Source organism: Balaenoptera borealis, assembly GCF_965194805.1.
Source record: "Balaenoptera borealis genome assembly, chromosome: 17".
Taxonomy (NCBI): Eukaryota; Metazoa; Chordata; class Mammalia; order Artiodactyla; family Balaenopteridae; genus Balaenoptera; species Balaenoptera borealis.
This window is the reverse complement of record NC_138876.1, coordinates 80347087-80365971: the sequence shown is the minus strand read 5'-3', so window position 1 is coordinate 80365971 and position 18885 is coordinate 80347087. Positions and strand designations below refer to the sequence as shown.

The window sequence follows — 18885 nt, the reverse complement described above, 5'->3', positions numbered from 1 at the left end:
TGGATAGGCCCTCCACAACTGAAGTATAGTCCCCATACATCCCCTCCCCGAGGGGACACGGGTGGACACTGAAGTTTTCGTGTGACCCTCTCTGCTCTCTTGAGTCAGACCGGATGGATCCAGTGTGGGTCACCTGATCACTCAGACACATGGGGACATGACTATTTTTACCTATAAGTTATCAGGAAAGGTTGCTTGAGGTTATGTAAAAAATCGCTGAGCAAAATATGGCCAAATGGAATGAATAAAACATGGCTAGAAAGAAATGATCAAAAGCATTTGATATTACCAATTTCGCTCCACATTTCCCAGTTCTGTAATAAATCTGCTCTCTCTGCTTCTGCAAGTTAGATTTAGTCCTGTTTATTTGAGACTCTGATCTGTGACCATTTGCCCAGAAGGTCACATGTTCTCAAGGATGTATTTTTTGAAGTTTTCAGTGGAAGAGAGTGTTGTTCTGCCAGCACCATCCTAGGAGGACATGTACTTAATTATATGGACACTTTTGCTGCAGAACAAGTTTGCTGGATTGACAAATAAGCGTATGATCAGCAAACAAGAGCCAGGTCCTATCACTGCCTTTTTCTGTTTTTGTCTTTTCCTAAAAATAGCTGCAAAGTGACTGTTTTTAACAACTCACTAGTGTCAGCAAAGTCTGCAGGGCTCCCCTTTCCCAGAGTTTCTGTCTCGGAGAAGAAAGCCAGGCATGTCTGTCATTTGTTGGCCCCTGGGGGAGCCCAGGCTTTGGGGGCCCGTCATTGCCCCATGTATATTCTGACAACATTGAGAGAGGCAAGGTATGAGGGAAGGAAGCAAAGAAGGTCTCCCCGGCACCACAGCCATCAGCCTGGGTCCAACCGGGAGATGAGAAGTTCTCCTCCTTCTCCCCCCCGCCCACACCTTCCCCAATATCCCCAGGTGTACCCTGGGCATCTCAGCCTCTCATTCTGGCCTGGTTTCTCCTATTAGGAAACAAAGAAAGCTCAAGTTCATTTGGCACTTAGATGTAAATGAACTAATGTATCGTTCCTGCTCACAAAATCTGCAGGGAATGCTAATATTAGATCCCCGAGCATGAACTCTTCCATGGAAGAGTGTAATCGGGGGTGAATAAACTCTGAGCAGGAGAGAGACCCGGTGTTTGGCGGCCTCTGGCCTCTCCCCAGAAGACACGCTGTGGCCTGGTCCCGCCCCCAGCCCCCTGCATCCTCCCTGTGTCCTCCCCTCACCCCAGAGCCTCCTCTGTCCCATGCAGTCTCGGCCAAAGGCCAGATAACTCTGCTTGGCTCGTCCATCAGAAATGGGCTGTTTTTTACAGACATGAAATCACAAGGGGGAGAGAAAAAAAAAGAATGTCTTTGGATTGTAGGAAATCGGGGAAGTGGAAGGCTGACTACATTTTCAAATTCCTCCTCGCTGAGTCAAGATACAGCGCCCGGCGGCCTTCTTGTCACAGGGCCCTCCATCTCAGGCGCAAATGCAATCACCACGCTGAGGATTCCAACGGCAAGACAATGCTCCCTTGTTTTTTAAAGACCGGAGGGAGTGAGGGCCGGTCAATGGTGGCATCTGGTGGAAAGGCAAGCACTGCAGGGTTTCAAACTAGTAAAACCTGAGGCTGGGTTGTAACTAATCGAAGTCTGATGACTCCAAGACGTCCTTTATCCCAGCTACAGGAGTTCGGTTACGCACATCCGTCCGGCCCGCCCAGGTCCAAACCGCCACCAGGCAGTGCGATGACATAAAGCAATGTCTTTGGAATGGCAAGCATGGGCTTTGAATTCAGGTCCAAGTTGGGTTTAATTCTCTGAGTCTTGGTTTTATCATCTATGAAATCACAACAGTTATACCTGTCACATATAATTTCATTTGGTTGTTTTTTTTTTTATCAGATACTTTGAATATTAAAAAACGTGCATCCAAGGACCCAGGCTTCCCTGGGGAACCCCCAGGACCCCCGTGCTTGATCTGTAGCCCGTTTCTCCCAGCACAGTTATTAACCTAGTGATCCCCCTCTACAGGTGGGGCCTCACACCTGCTGGGCACGTGGTAAGAGCCCAGTCAATATTGATCGGCCGATTGATTAGCAGATAGAAATGCATTATTGCCCTGCTTCCTTCCCACCACGTGGGTGAAACCCTAATCAGAGATATAAAGTTTTCTCTTGACCTCTTTAACCTGAGGTCACTGTTAAAATCTTTCTTCAGCCAAATGTCTCATGTCCCGAAGGAAATTAATGACACTTATGAATCCTGAACGGCCCCAAAATGTGTCATTTCAAGTCGGTGCCAGCCTCCAGCTTCCTCAAGGAAAACACTCCTTGTAAAATGCCAGGCTGGGCTTCCCTGGTGGCGCAGTGGTTAAGAATCCACCTGCCAATGCAGGGGACACGGGTTCGAGCCCTGGTCAGGGAAGATCCCACATGCCACGGAGCAACTAAGCCCGCGAGCCACAACTACTGAGCCTGCGCTCTAGAGCCCGCGAGCCACAACTACTGAGCCTGCGCTCTAGAGCCTGCGAGCCACAACTACTGAGCCTGCGCTCTAGAGCCTGCAAGCCACAACTACTGAGCCTGCGCTCTAGAGCCCGCGAGCCACAACTGCGAGCCCACAAGCCACAACTACTGAAGCCCGTGGGCCTAGAGCCCGTGCTCTGCAACAAGAGAAGCCACCGCAGTGAGACGCCCGCGCACCTCAAGGAAGAGTAGCCCCCGCTTGCCGCAACTAGAGAAAGCCCACGCACAGCAATGAAGACCCAACGCAACCAAAAATTTTAAAAAATAATAATAATAAAATAATAATAATAATAAAATAATAATAATAAAAGCCAGGCAAAGCCATCCAATTCAGCCAAGTCCAGCTCAAAGAAATCAGGGCCCTCTGACAAGTCCTCGGGCAGCCCGGTGAGGATCGCACAGAGCCCGGTTCATAAGGAACCACTGGGGGAGCACAGAGCCCACACGGCCCTCCCGGCCCGTCACAGGCTGTCCGCTTTGGACAGAACAATGGCTCCCCTTGTTCTTGCCATCCTGTTTGTTGATTTTTGTGCTCCTCCAATGTGACACTTGTGGATCCAGCCCAACGATGGGGACAAATGGAGTGCAGGTGTCCCCTTCGGCGTCAGGCCTTCTCAGAACACCCATTTTAATAAACTCATACCCTCGAGGCATGTGTACGGAATTGGGGCAGATTCTGTCCCACCGTTTCTTGTCTTTTGCAATTTAACAAGACATGAGACACATCATCTAGAGGTTAAAAACCGTGACTTTTAAAAAATCTTTTTATTACAGAAAATGTCAAATATACACAAAAGCAGAGAAAAACAGCATGATAAAACCCTAGGTACCCCTGACACAGCCTCCACAATCACCAAATCCAGGTCATGTCATTTCTAAGTTCGTTCATTTAACAAATACTGATTGAATACACATTATGTCCCAGGACTGCTTTAGGCTTTTCAGGCACGGGTCTGAATAAGGCACAGTTCTGACACACACTGGGCTGGGAGCCACACAGGGCAACGGACTGTCACTGTCGCCACCGAGGGCAGGAAGTGCTGTGGTCAGAGAAAGGAGACGGGCAGCTGACCGAGCCCTGGTGAGATCCCCGGGGAAACGGCATCTAAGCTGAGCCTTGAAGGCTAACTGGGAGATCGCCCAGGAAGAGAAGAAGAGGCCCCGACTGGGAAAGGGGCGTGATGCCGGCAGAGGGAACAGTTTATACGGAGAGCAGGAATGCAAGTGAACAAGGGGATTTTAGGAACCGAAGGATGCTTAATGTGATTGCAGCCTGGAGTACAAAGGAACAGTGAGAAAGTTGGGTGAGTGAACGGAGTATCAGCAAATCACGAAAGGTCTTTTATGCCACATTAAGTCCTGTAGAGACATGAGGGGCCACCGAATGGTTAGAGGGAGGGAAGTAACACGATCATGTTTGGCTCTTAGAAAGGTCACCTGTTCTGCAGGGTGGGGAACGGATTAGACTAGACAGAGGCGCGGTGTAGACGCCAAGGCGGGACCTGTGAAGGAGAGTCTGCTGTAATTTAATAAGCCCAGCGGGGACGCTGAAGTGCACGCTTGGGGCGCTCTAGAGCTTTCTCTGTGGATTCTGCTGTGTCTCCACTCCAAGGCAGGGCCAAGGTGTGGGCGTGGGGTTGGTGTATGTGTGCTTAGGATTCAAACAACAGTGGTGTTAGAAACTTTTATATACATGTACACAACTGAAGAAACAGAAGACTCTGATGATTGTGAACGTCTCTCTCCCCTGCACTTGTCAACCTTACACTTGCCTCCACTGGCTCTTAGGATTTTAACAAAAGGGTTTTTCATTTCTCAAAGTTACTGACATCAAGCCTTGAAAAGCCTTGGGATGAAATATCACAATCTGAATCCTTGTTGACCTGTTCCTTTATCTTCTTAAGAGAAACTGTATATGTAGTGAAAAAGAAATCCGTGATTTAAAATTATGTTAGACTATGACGGTCAATCATTTTGGAAAGCTTTGCTGTGCTAAGATTGCAAGCTTTCTTGCAAAAAATAGATAATTAAATAGAAACTTTGGACATTACACTGAGTTTCAACTGTACTGCATTTCAGTTTAGAATAACAATATTATGGACTCCATAGATTTAATTCACCAAAGGTGTCTGACGTTATGAGGCAGATTCTCCTAAAGCCTTCACTTTGGTGTGTATCCCTTACTATCTAATATGTCAGGGGCTTCTCTATTAGTGCCTAAAATACTGTTCCTTAAGTTTAGGTAAATCAGACTATTAATTTAGTAAGGAAATGTAGAATTAACAGGCATGTGGTTAACTGACCTAGTACCTGTAGAGTTGAACTTAGTAATTCAATCTCCTCTGCAGGTTTAGAAACATAACTAGTCCTGGAATTCTCATTACTCGCTGAGTGTGAGAAGAAAGGTAAATGGGAATTTTGGTCTAAGAGAATCATTGTGGTCAAAGGTACTTAATTACAACTGGAAACTACCAGAGGCATGTGGGGAATACGAGTGAACAGTATCTCTGTCGTTGATTACTGTCATGGGCGTCAGTAAATAATGACCCTATGTCCTGGGTGTGGAGTCACAAAGCATCACAGCCAGGAGTTATAGGCTGGTGGCCCAGCTCTGCTTTTTACTTGTCCTAGCAGACATCATCTAACCTCACTGGTCTGCAGTTTCCTCATTAAACAGCCGGGGGAGGGGGGCGGGGAGATGGGGCAGGGGGCAGTGATTAGTCTAGTAACGTATAGGAGAACATTTTCTAACTGTTCATATATCAGGGTAAAAAATGTCACTTATTTTTATGATAAAAATAAGTATGTAAAATATAGTGGGGATTTTGTTAGGGGACTGCCTACTATTTCCTAGGAATAGCTTGTTTGGTAAATATATATATATATAATTTTTTGAATTGTAATCATCCATGATTTTAAAAGACTATACTAGTTTATACAGAGGTAATTTTTATAGAGCTGGAGATCCCAGAAAAACATCACTAAAGCTTTAAATATGAGTTTTGAATTTTTCTCTTTAAATTTCTGATATTTTACGTAATAAGAATTCCCTTCCTGATCTCTGGAGATACAGAATATTTCAGAAGACAGAGCACAGGCTTTAGTTTAGTTTACTTTTATTTTCCTTTCTTTTCTTTTTCAGCCTCTTAAAGGAACTAACAAATATGAAACATGGGGGAGGAAGATTTTGAAGTCTTAGGACTTTGGTACACTGATCTTTTTTATTCTTACCATTTAAAAATGTTTTCATTAGTTTACATTTTTAATTAAAATATTCGGAATGAGAATCGTGCAACCCCACAGCTGTGAACGGATGTGATTGCTGTGGTCACCCCACATAGGCAGGATGGACCCCCCCCCCCGCCCCCGCCCGGCACCTGCCCAAGCTGTGGTTCCAATGCCCAGACCAGTGAGGTCACACGCACACCAGAGAGCATAGAAAGGGTTATTACTCACACGATGAAGCCTCTGAGGAGGGCAGCATGGAAGCAGGTCCAGAAACAGCTTGAGAGAGCAGAGACAGGGGATCTGCTTGGGGTTTCCATGGCCGGGCCGGGCCAAGGGTTCTCCTTGGCAAGGGTCTCCTTGGCTTACCTGGTTGGACCTTCCCGCGGAAGCCAAGGGAGCGGGCACCTGGTGTCCCGTATCAGCCGCCCAGATGTGGGGTAGAAGGGGGAGAGTGGTGGCACCTGGAAGCTGTCAGCAGTCGGGCATTAAAAACGAAGTCAAACTCTTTATTACCCACTCTCTGTTACAATAACACAGAGCCCAGAAGCGCATACAATACAGTAAGTCTCCATCTGGCCAGACAGCAACCTCCATTCCCCCATAAAGGCAAACGCTCTCCACTCTTATCAGCTTCTACGTATCCTGCAGAGATGGTCTTATGTATATAAAAACATGTACACACACACACACACACACACACACACACACACAAACGTCATTCCTTTTACTAAAGACCAAAGGATGGAAAGCAGATAGCCCAGGGTTTGCTTGAATGCCTTCACACTTGTTCTGTTGTTTTCTAGACAAGAGTCTTTGGCGAGGCCATTTCACCTTTCTGAGTCTCAGTGCAGCCTTCTGTTACACGGAGATGAGACATACCTGCTTGCCGGCCTGTGACAAGGAATGAACGACGTGTCATACGACCAATGCCTGGAACAGGGTACACGACGTCCCCTTTACCTTGCTTTCCTTCTACTTCGCCGGCTGCTCTTTTTCAGCCTCTTTTGCAAATCCCTCTCCCTTTATTGACTCTGACGTATTGGAAATTCCCTAGGTTTTCATCCTAGGCCTTTTTCTCACTCCACTCGTTCTCCCTGGCTAATCTTGGCTGTGTCGACAGCTTTGAGACAGCTTACGGGTGATGATTCAGCTCTCTCTCCTGCAGTCCACACATGAATATACAAATGTTTACTCACCATCTAGCTTGAAATGTCTAGGCATGTCAAAATTGGCAATCTGTCTTTACCGTTCCCCAAACTTTTTCATGATGGTGAAAGGGTACCATGATCTGCCTGGTTTTGAACTAGAAATTTAGAGGCATAACCCTTGACCTTAATCTTATCCTCATTTCACACCCCTAATCAGTCTTCAAGTTTTGTCCACACTATTCAGAATTATCTCTTGATCCGTTTATTTAGTTATCTCCATCCCTTTTAACACTTTCCTAGATAAAGTTACTATCATCTCCCAAAAAATTTATCGCAGCAGCCTCTTCTCTGGTCTCCTCTTTCGAGTCATGCCTGCCTCTAAGTGACACCAGAAGTCAGAGATCTTCCTAAAACACAAAACTGACTGTGTTAACTCCCTGATTCAACTTTGTCCGTGCTCCCCGTTTCCATCTGGACGTGTCAAACTCCTTAAGCGGACTCAACCTTGTTCTATCTTTTCATCTCTTTCTAGGGATCTGACCCAATCCCAATAGCTTTCAATATCATTTTATGCTAATGATTCCTAAATTTACATCTCCAAGACTCCCACCTCTACCCTGAGCTTCAGGCTCTTTCACAACAGCCTTTTGAACGGCTCCATTTGAGTGACTCATAGGCATCCAAAACATGTGTTTACCTGGATTCTTGATTTCCCTCCCCGCCTTCCTCATTTCAGCAAGTCACCCAACTGCTCAAGGCAGAAAACCTAGGAATTTTCCTTGAGTCCCTTTTTCTCAGCCTGTACATTGAATCCACCCAACGACGTCCCGTTAATTCTCTCTAAAATGTATGTCATATCTGTCCACTTCTCTCTATTTTATTCCCATTACCTGCCCAAGTCATCCTCCTCTCTCACCTGGACCAGTGCAAAGCCGCCTGTTTCACTGTTCCCATGCTTGCTCTCTTCCAATCCACTCTTATGCAAAGCAGCCAAAGGAGTCTTTAAAATACATAAATCACATGATGTCACTCTCTTGCTTAAAACCTTTCACTGATTATCACTGCTTTTAAAATAAAATCCAGGGACTTCCCTGGCAGTCTAGTGGTTAAGACTCTGCACTCCCAATGCAGGGGGCATGGGTTTGATCCCAGGTTCAATCCCTGGTTGGGGAGCTAAGATTCCGCATGTCACATGGCGTGGCCAAAAAAAAAAATAAAGAAAAAATAAAATAAAATCCAAAATCCTTACTATGACTTGCTTGCCCTATTCAGTCTACCTAGACTCTCACACCCCCTCATTCAGTACATACAAGAGAAGGTCATTTTCTTCCCCACTCACCTTGAATCCAGGGCATCTAAGACATTGCCTGGAACTGAAGAATATACTAAGCAGGTAATTAATGTTTGTTGAAAGAATGAATAAATGAGTGGCTTACAAGACCCTTCTTGGTCTAATCCTTGCGTCTGCTATTCCTTTTCTACTTTCCCAAATCACAACCTAGGCTTCACTAAATGCCAGGAAGAGGATGAGAGTTGGCAAGGTCTATTTGGCAGCAGAAATCAAAATGAGAGAACCGCAAGAGTAGGTGACAACTCTACAGCAGAACCACGATTGATTAACTTAGCTGCCCGCACCCTCACCCCTGGTGGGCTTTCTCAGGCTCCTCTCCTCTCACATCTTGAAGAGTTTTGAGTGTTTTTTCAATTGTGCTAAAATATAAAAAACGTAAAATTTACCATTTTAACCACTTTAAAGTGTATAATGCAGTAGCATTAAATACATTCACAAGGTTGTGGAACCACTATTACGATCTATTTCCAGAGCTTTTTCATCAGCCCAAACACTCTGGACCCACTAAACAATAACTCCCCATTATCCTCTCCCCCCTGCCCCAAGTAACCTCTCTTCTACTTTCTATCTGTATGTCTGACTATTTTTGGTACCTCATATCAATGGACTCAGTCAGTATTTGTCCTTTTGTGTCCAGCTTCTTTCACTTAGCATAGGGTTTTCAAGGTTCGTCCATGTTGTAGCCTGTGTCAGAATTCTATTTCTGGAGATTGGTTCAAGATGGCGGAGTAGAAGGACGTGCTCTCACTCCCTCTTGCAAGAGCACCAGAATCACAACTAAGTGCTGAACCATCATCAACAGGAAGACACTGGAACTCACCAAAACAGATACCCCACATCCAAGACAAAGGAGAAGCTGCAAGGAGACGGCAGGAGGGGCGCAATCACAATAAAATCAAATCCCATAACTGCTGGCTGGGTGACTCCCAACCAGAGAACACTTACACCACGGAAGTCCACCCACTGGAGTGAAGGTTCTGAGCCCCACGTCAGGCTTCCCAACCTGGGGTTTCGGCAACAGGAGGAGGAATTCCCAGGAAATCAGACTTTGAAGGCTAGCGGGATTTGATTGCAGGACTTCGACAGGACTGGGGGAAACAGAGACTCCACTCTTGGAGGGCACACACAAAGTAGTGTGCACATCAGGACCCAGGGGAAGGAGCAGTGACCCCAGGGGAGACTGACCCAGACCTGCCTGCTAGTGTTGGAGGGTCTCCTGCAGAGGCGGGGGGTGGCTGTGGCTCACCATGAGGACAAGGACACTGGCAGCAGAAGTTCTGGGAAGTACTCCTTGGCATGAGCCCTCCCTGACTCACCTTTAGCCCTACCAAAGAGCCTGTAAGCGCCAGTGTTGGGTTGCCTCAGGCCAAACAACTAACAGGGACAGAACCCAGCCCCACCCATCAGCAGACAAGCGGATTAAAGTTTTACTCAGCTCTGCCCACCAGGGCAACACCCAGCTCTACCCACCACCAGTCCCTCCCATCAGGAAGCTTGCATAAGCCTCTTAGACAGCCTCATCCACCAGAAGGCAGAGAGCAGAAGCAAGAAGAACTACAATTCTGCAGCCTGTGGAACGAAAACCACATTCACAGAAAGACAAAATGAAAAGGCAGAGGACTATGCACCAAATCAAAGAACAAAATAAAACCTCAGAAAAACAACTAAATGAAGTGAAGATAGGCACCCTTCCAGAAAAAGAATTCAGAATAATGATAGTGAAGATGATATAGGACCTCGGATAAAGAATGGAGGCAAAGATCGAGAAGATGAAAGAAATGTTTAACAAAGACCTAGAAAAATTGAAGAACACCTAGAAGAATTAAAGAACAAACAAACAGAGATGAACAATGCAATAACTGAAATGAAAAATACATTAGAAGGAATCAAGAGCAGAATAACTGAGGCAGAAGAACGGATAAGTGACCTGGAAGACAGAATGGTGGAATTCACTGCCACAGAACAGAACAAATAAAGAATGAGAAGAAATGAAGACAGCCTAAGAGACCTCTGGGACTACATTAAACGCACCAACATTTGCATTATAAGGGTCCCAGAAGGAGGAGAGAGATAAAGGACCCAAGAAAATATTTGAAGAGATAATAGTTGAAAACTTCCCTAACTTGGGAAAGGAAATAGCCACCCAAGTCCAGGAAGCGCAGAGTCCCAGGCAGGATAAACCCAAGGAGAAACACGCCGAGACACATAGTAATCAAATTGACAAAAATTAAAAACAAAGAAAAATTATTAAAAGCAACACGGGAAAAACGCCAAATAACATACAAGGGAACTCCCATAAGGTTAACAGCTGATTTCTCAGCAGAAACTCTGCAAGCCAGAAGGGAGTGGCATGATATACTTAAAGTGATGAAAGGGAAGAAACTACAACCAAGATTACTCTACCCAGCAAGGATCTCATTCAGATTCGACAGAGAAATCAAAAGCTTTACAGACAAGCAAAAGCTAAGAGAATTCACACCACCAAACCAGCTCTACAACAAATGCTAAAGGAACTTCTCTAAGTGGGAAACACAAGAGAAGAAAAGGACCTACAAAAACAAACCCAAAACAATTAAGAAAATGGTCACAGGAACATACATATCGATAATTACCTTAAACGTGAATGCATTAAATGCTCCAACCAAAAGACACAGGCTTGCTGAATGGATACAAAAACAAGACCCATATATATGCTGTCTACAAGAGACCCACTTCAGACCTAGGGACACATACAGACTGAAAGTGAGAGGATGGAAAAAGATATTCCATGCAAATGGAAATCAAAAGAAAGCTGGAGTAGCTCTACTCATATCAGATAAAATAGACTTTAAAATAAAAAATGTTACAAGAGACAAGGAAGGACACTACATAATGGTCAAGGGATCAATCCAAGAAGAAGATATAACAATTATAAGTATACATGCACCCAACATAGGAGCACCTCAGTACATGAGGAAAATGCTAACAGCTATAAAAGAGGAAACTGACAGTAACACAATAAAAGTGGGGAACTTTAACACCTCATCTACACCAATGGACAGATCATCCAGACAGAAAATTAATAAGGAAACACAAGCTTTAAATGACACAATAGACCAGATAGATTTAATTGATATTTACAGGACATTCCATCTGAAGAGCAGATTACATTTTCTTCTCAAGTGTACACAGAACATTCTCCAGGATAGATCACTTCTTCGGTCACAAATCAAGCCTCAGTAAATTTAAGATAATTGAAATCATATCACGCATCTTTTCTGACCACAACACTATGAGATTACAAATCAATTACAGGGAAAAAAAGGTAAAAAACACAAACACATGGAGGCTAAACAATACGTTACTAAATAACCAAGAGATGACTGAAGAAATCAAAGAGGAAATCAAAAAATACCTAGAGACAAATGACAACGAAAACACAACAATCCAAAACCTATGGGATGCAGCAAAAGCAGTTCTAAGAGGGAAGTGTATAGCAATACAATCCTACCTAAAGAAACAAGAAAAGGGGCTTCCCTGCTGGCGCAGTGGTTAAGAATCCGCCTGACAATACAGGGGATATGGGTTCGAGCCCTGGTCCGGGAGGATCCCACATGCTGCAGAGCAACTAAGCCCATGTGCCACAACTACTGAGGCTGCGCTCAGGAGCCTGCAGGCCACAACTACTGAAGCCTGCGCACCTAGAGCCTGTGCTCCGCAACAAGAGAGGCCATTGCGGTGAGAAGCCCTCGCACCCTAACAAAGAGCAGCCCCTGCTCGCCACATCTAGAGAAAGCCCACACAGCAAGAAAGACCCAACACAGCCAAAAATAAATAAATTAATTAATTAAATAAATCTATTAAAAAAAAAAAAGAAACAAGAAAAATCTCAAATAAACAACCTAACCTTACACCTAAAGGAACTAGAGAAAGAAGAACAAACAAAACCCAAAGTTAGTAGAAGGAAAGAAATCATAAAGATCAGAGCAGAAATAAATGAAATAGAAACAAAGAAAACAATAGCAAAGATCAATAAAACTAAAAGGTGGTTCTTTGAGAAGATAAACAAAATTGATAAACCTTTAGCCAGACTCATCAAGAAAAAGAGGGAGAGGACTCAAATCAATAAAATTAGAAATGAAAAAGGAGAAGTTATAACAGACACCACAGAAATACAAAGCATCATGAGAGACTACTACAAGCAACTCTATGCCAATAAAATGGGACAACCTGGAAGAAATGGACAAATTCTTAGAAAGGTATAACCTTCCAAGACTGAACCAGGAAGAAATAGAAAATATGAACAGACCAATCACAAGTAATGAAGTTGAAACTGTGATTAAAAATCTTCCAACAAAAAAAAGTCCAGAACCAGATGGCTTCACAGGTGAATTCTATTAAACATTTAGAGAAGAGTTAACACTCATCCTTCTCAAACTCTTCCAAAAAATTGCAGAGAAAGGAACACTCCCAAACTCATTCTATGAGGCCACCATCACCCTGATACCAAAAATAGACAGAGATACTACAAAAAAAGAAAATTACAGACCAATATCACTGATGAATATAGATGCAAAAATCCTCAACAAAATACTAGGAAACAGAATGCAACAACACATTAAAAGGATCATACACCATGATCAAGAGGGATTTATCCCAGGGATGCAAGTATTCTTCAATATACGCAAATCAATCAATGTGATACACCATATTAACAAACTGAAGAAGAAAAACCATATGATCATCTCAATAGATGCAGAAAAAGCTTTTGACAAAATTCAACACCCATTTATGATAAAAACTCTCCAGAAAGTGGGCATAGAGGGAACCTACCTCAACGTAATAAAGGCCATATATGACAAACCCACAGCAAACATCATTCTCAATGGTGAAAAACTGAAACCATTTCCTCTAAGATCAGGAACGAGACAAGGATTTCCACTCTCACCACTATTATTCAACATAGTTTTGGAAGTCCTAGCCATGGCAATCAGGGAAGAAAAAGAAATAAAAGGAATACAAATTGGAAAAGAAGAAGTAAAACTGTCACTGTTTGCAGATGACATGATACTATACATAGAGAATCCTCAAGATGCCACCTGCCTGTGTCCAAACTTTCCCTTTTTATAAGGACACCAGTCATACTGGATTAGGGACTCATCCTACTCCAGCAAGACCTCATCCTAACTAATTACATCTGCAGCGACCCTACTTCCAAATAAGGTGATATTCTGAGGTGTTGGGGGTTCCAGGACTTCAACATACAAATTTGAGGGAGACCCAATTCAGCCTATAACACAGAGTGACAGCTGTGTTAAGAGAATATGAGAAGCAGGACTTCCCTGGTGGCATAGTGGTTAAGAATCCACCTGCCAGTGCAAGGGACACGGGTTCGAGCCCTGGTCCGGGAAGATCCCACATGCCGCGGAGCAACTAAGCCCGTGTGCCACAACTACTGAGCCTGCGCTCTAGAGCCCGCGAGCCACAACTACTGAGCCCGCGTGCCACAACTACTGAAGCCTGCGCGCCTAGAGCCCGTGCTCCGCAACAAGAGAAGCCACTGCAATGAGAAGCCCGTGCACCGCAACCAAGAGTAGCCTCCGCTTGCCGCAACTAGAGAAAGCCCGCGCACAGCAACAAAGACCCAACGCAGCCATAAATAAATAAATAAATTTATCTTTTTAAAAAGTAGATTAAAAAAAAAAAGACAATATGAGAAGCAGTTGGATTTGACTGAAGAGTATGAAGGAAAGAAAGGAGTCAGGGATACTCCAATGTTTTTGACCTGAATTAAAATAATCAAGTTGCCATTTACTGAGACGGTGAAGACTGCAGGAGGAGAAAGTTTGGAGGGGAAAATCAGAGTTCAGTTTGGGATATAATTCAAATAAATATATGGATATATTCAAATAAAGACCCACCTCCTGTCCTGAGCTCCTCACTTGGTTTGGAATACCAGCAGAGTGGCAGAAGGCCCCGTTATCTCAGCAAAAATAGAGGAGATAGAGCTTGGGAGTGTTTCCCTTCCCCACACACACATGTCACCTAAGTGGCCCTCATTTCTGGTTCACTCCACTTCTGTTCATGGCCCACCTTCCTCATTACCTTTGCTTCATCATTCCACATCTCCTTATGACACCTCCCCATAAGCCTTAGAAAGTTATTAAGAGAATGAAGTCAGAAGTAATTAAGAGCTGCAGAGGTACTCTTTTCACCAGCTGTACTTTCACTAGCAACATTAAAATTCTAAGTGAACCTTAATAGAAACGTTTGATTAATTGTTCAGTTGGCCTCAAATTAATATTAACCTGTGACTCTAGTATCCATGGTCTGTTTGTCTTATTTATTGTTGCTTTTCCAATCTGCATGATTTACAGTCAGCACAAGCAAAGATTTGCCTCTATAGTTTTCAATCACTCTGAATTAGATTCTTAGATCCAAGTGGAAAAATGACTCTCCAAACAATAGAAAATTAAAATGTATAGTACGGCTAAACCACAGCAAAATAGAATTTTTAAAAATAAAGTTCAGGGGCTTCCCTGGTGGCGGCAGTGGTTGAGAATCTGCCTGCCAATGCAGGGGACACGGGTTCGAGCCCTGGTCTGGGAAGATCCCACATGCCGCGGAGCAACTAGGCCCGTGAGCCCCAACTACTGAGCCTGTGTGTCTGGAGCCTGTGCTCCGCAACAAGAGAGGCCGCGATAGTGAGAGGCCCGCGCACCGCAATGAAGAGTGGCCCCCACTTGCCGCAACTAGAGAAAACCCTCGCACAGAAACGAAGACCCAACACAGCCAAAAATAAAATAAATAAATAAATAAATAAATAATTTAAAAAATAAAAAATAAAAATAAAGTTCAGGAAAAAATAGGTCATCTCATAAAATTAAATCTAATTTCAATTTCCATTCTGACTGTGATTTTAATTCTAAAGTTCTCAGAATGTTTTGGTAATAAAGTGGGTTAATTCTGCCATGGAGGTTTCCTTTATGAAAGGGTACTATTTAGGGGTGAATGAAAAATTTTCAATTTGCCTTTTAAAGGGGTGAGACTTTGTTGGTATTGATTAGGGGTGTGGTGATTTTCTCCTCTGCATGGTTCAATAACCAACATGATCAATTAGGCGAGTGGACACTCGATCAGAATAAGGTACTCCCTAAGTCTTCCGGATCCCTAAGGAGCAGTGCTTTCAGGAATACGGATGCCAAGATGATTCCCTTTGGTGGCTAAGTTTTTGAAACCTTCAGACCGTCAACTAGAATCTGGCCTGAAGGGAAGGCAGGGCTTTCTGGAGTGATCAGTACCGCCGGCGGCTGAAGTCCTCTGCTCAGACCGAATTTTGGGGCTACATTGACACTCCGTGCTCTGACCTTGCTAGAACGACCGAAGGAAGTGGACGCGTTTCAGCACCCGACACCTGTCATGCTTCACAGCCCCGCCAGTCAGAGAAGCCTCCGTCCCTCGCAGAGACAGGAGACAGAACTGGGCAGCCGGCTACTCATCCGGAGGGAAAAGACCACGCCAGGGAAGAGGGAAAGGTGGACTTCTCCGGAGACGCACAGGAGCCGGGCTTGGCGTTTCTGGGGCTGAGTCTGGGACTTCCCTTCTGCCGGAACATTTCCCCGGCTTCCCTCCCAAGCGTCTCTGTCTCGGAGCGCAGCAGCGCAGCGGGATGACTAATGAAGCGTGCCCAGCAAGGGGCATCAAGCGGCTCGGGAAGCAGGGCTGGGGCGGGAGGGGGAGAGTCAGGTTACAGGTTCACACGTTCTCGGAAAACCATTCGGAAACCTGAGCTGGAGACGCAAATGCCGGGACCCACGCAGGGCCGGGGGCGTGCCCTTCGGGCCCCGGCAGCCGGGCGTGCGCTCTCCGCCTCGTGCAGCGCGTGCCTGAAGCCGGTCGGGAAGGCCGCGGGCGGAGCGGTCAAACTCCGGGCCGCCGGGGACCGCGGCGCTTCTCTCTGGGCCTCCTTAGCATACGGTCCTTCCGGCCGGGGGCCGCGTCCGCTGGGGTGCCTGCGGCCACGGACGCCGCGCTGGAGCGGACGCGGCCGACGGCCCACGCTCCCCGCAGGTGCGCACGGGGTCAGCAGCGGCCAGCCCGCGTCCAGGGGCGCCGCCGCGGCCGAGCCCCCCTTCCCACCCACCCCCGGCCAGGGGCGCGGCGTGGGCGGCCCTCCCCGGGAGACAGCCGCTGGGCGCCGAGTGCCGCTCCGAGCGTTTTCCGAATCGCTCATTTCCCCCTCGAGCGAGCTGCTGGCGCTTATCCAGGAGCCTCCCGGGCTCCCAGCTCCAACCCCTGAAATAAACGCGGCGCCTGTCCAGAGAGCGGGGGAGGGGAGAGGCCCGTCTGCACGCGGAGAAAGAACATACCGGGCGAACGACCCCGTTCTCTAGGAAAGGGTAATGAGGGGAAGCGAAAGAGTGTGAACTTACTCGGAAATGCAAAGCGAGCTCCACTCTCGCCGGGAGCATACAAACGAGGGAACGACGAATCAGCCGACGCGGCCGGCGGCGGCCCAGGAAGGGCCTCATGCATGAGAATGGGTTGCTAGGTTGCCTTGTTCCCTCCGACACCCGCTTCCCACAAGACATCCACCGGCGGAAGAAAGCAGGCCGGGCCCGGCCACGGCCGAGGGCCGCGCCAAGCCCCCGAGGCCGCTCCCGCCGTCAGGACCCTGGAGAGCGGCAGCCGCGCCCCGGGGACCCGCGCCTCGCCGCCCGGTCCCTCGCCTTCGCGGCTTCCCGCCTCCACCTTCATTTTTCTTGGCAACCACTTCTCTCGCTCTTCACCAACAGCTTAAATTGCCTTTTTGTTTTGCTTGAGGGGGCTGTTTGGATTGGCTGAGTTAGGTTCCGGTTTGTAACTTCACTAAGTATTAGTGGACCAAGAAGCCCTGAGAGCTCCAAAACGAGAGCCTGAACGAGGCGGTTGAGCTTAAAAAGCCACTGAGGGACTTCCCTGGTGGCGCAGGGGTGAAGAATCTGCCTGCCAGTGCAGGGGACACGCATTCGAGCCCTGGTCAGGGAAGATCCCACATGCCGCGGAGCAACTAAGCCCGTGCGCCACAACTACTGAGTCTGCACTCTAGAGCCCGCGAGCCACAACTACTGAGCCTGCGCTCTAGAGCCCGCAAGCCACAACTACGGAGCCTGCGCGCCACAACTACTGAGCCCACGTGCCACAGCTACTGAAGCCCCCGCACCTAGAGCCTGTGCTCCGCAACAAGAGAAGCCACAGCAATGAGAAGCCCACGCTCCGCAACAAAGAGTAGCCTCCGCTCGCCACAACTAGGGAAAGCCCGAGCGCAGCAACGAAGACCCAACACAGCCATAAATAAATTAATTAATTAATAAATTAATAAGCCACTCAGTTCAATCTTTTACTTCGTAAATGAATCAGACCAACTCAAAGAATAAAGAATCTCCCAAGGTTTGCCATGGAGTTCATTTCAAGGATGAGTCTAGACCCCTGGGCCTCTGACTTCTAAATTAATGTTTCCCTATGCTTTCCAAGAAAATAATACTTTTATCTTAACCTCGGCTGCTTAGCTCTCCCAAGCAACAAGTGGAGGGTGGAAAGGCCTGTGTTCGTGGAAATAAGATGGACACAGCGAGTATGGAAAGGGGGCCTGCAGACTGTGCTCTTAAGTCCTGGTCTCCCCTGACCCCCGCACCCAGCACAACCAAAGTCACATCGCCAGTCCCTTTTCCGCCAGCCTGAGGACCCCTCAGTCTTCTGCCTGTATCCAAGCCTCCCCTGGACACCTATCACAAGTACCTAGTAACCTCATACCAACTTCTGGTAGAGCTCTGGGCACTACCAGGTCAGGATAGGGTCTGAGGTTCTGCATTCCCAACAAGTTCCTGGGTATTATCCAAGCTGTTGGCCCAGGGACCACACTCTGAGTAGCAAGGAGTTTGAAAGGGGTGGGGGGAGAATGGGAGGGAGGGGAAGCAGGGAAGAGAGGGGAGGAAGGAGAGAAGGGGATCTCCCCTTCTAAGCAGAGGCCTGTTCTTTTGCTCTCACCGACCTTCTCTTGCACCCCGAAAGTAATGCCTCGAAATGCCGCAGTAACTGGCACTCTGCACCTTCTCTTCAGTCTGTAGCGAGACCCGACAGTGACGGTGTGTGATTTTGTTTCTCTCCTCCCCCTCCTCTCGCCCTGCCCGCCGCCGGCCCTGCACAGCTCCCAGGCTCGCCCGCTGCCCCGAAGCTGCTCGGCCTCCTCTCCGGCACGCTCTCCGGCCTCGCGCGCTTCTTCGCTCACCTTCTCCAGCGACCCCTTCCTGGGGCTCCCCGGCGGCGCCCGGACTTCTCTTTCCTGCTCCCCGCCCTGCCAGCCGCTGGGCTCGCGCCGGGCCAGGAGGAGCGGCCGGGCCGCCTCTCGCTCCTGCTCAGGGCAGCTCTGGCACTGCCCGGCCGACCCCCAGGGGGACGCCTGCCCCGGGAAGAGGACGCCGGCGCCGGGCAGAGCTCGCCCATGCCCGTGAGTACTGTGGTCTCCGCCGCCCAATCCGCGGCCTCAGCGGGACGCCAGTTTCCCGGGTTCCTCCCTAACCCCGACTGACCCACTCCACGTGCGGCGAGCAGGGGATCCCGCCAGCAAGGGGAGAAGGGGAGGGGGGCGGGTGGGAAGGTCGAGACCCGGCCGAGAACGCTCACGG

The 18885-nt window shown here is 47.3% G+C and overlaps 2 protein-coding genes across 2 annotated transcripts in view; one reads left to right on the top strand and one right to left on the bottom strand.

Annotated features, from left to right (window-relative positions):
- Nucleotides 1-18885, top strand: part of RGS20 (regulator of G protein signaling 20) — an 82099-nt gene that overhangs the window by 12118 nt on the left and 51096 nt on the right. The window contains exon 2 of the mRNA XM_082364762.1: nt 18408-18707. Coding sequence (XP_082220888.1) covers nt 18408-18707 — 300 coding nt within the window. The remainder of the gene's footprint in view (nt 1-18407; nt 18708-18885) is intronic.
- Nucleotides 2805-18243, bottom strand: LOC309615330 (uncharacterized protein). Its single transcript, XM_082364808.1, has 4 exons — nt 16654-18243; nt 6110-6211; nt 5972-6019; nt 2805-3788 (listed from the first exon to the last, which is right to left on the bottom strand). Exons 1-4 carry the CDS (start codon nt 16810-16812, stop codon nt 3717-3719), a joined length of 381 nt encoding a protein of 126 aa, XP_082220934.1. The 5' UTR covers nt 16813-18243; the 3' UTR covers nt 2805-3716.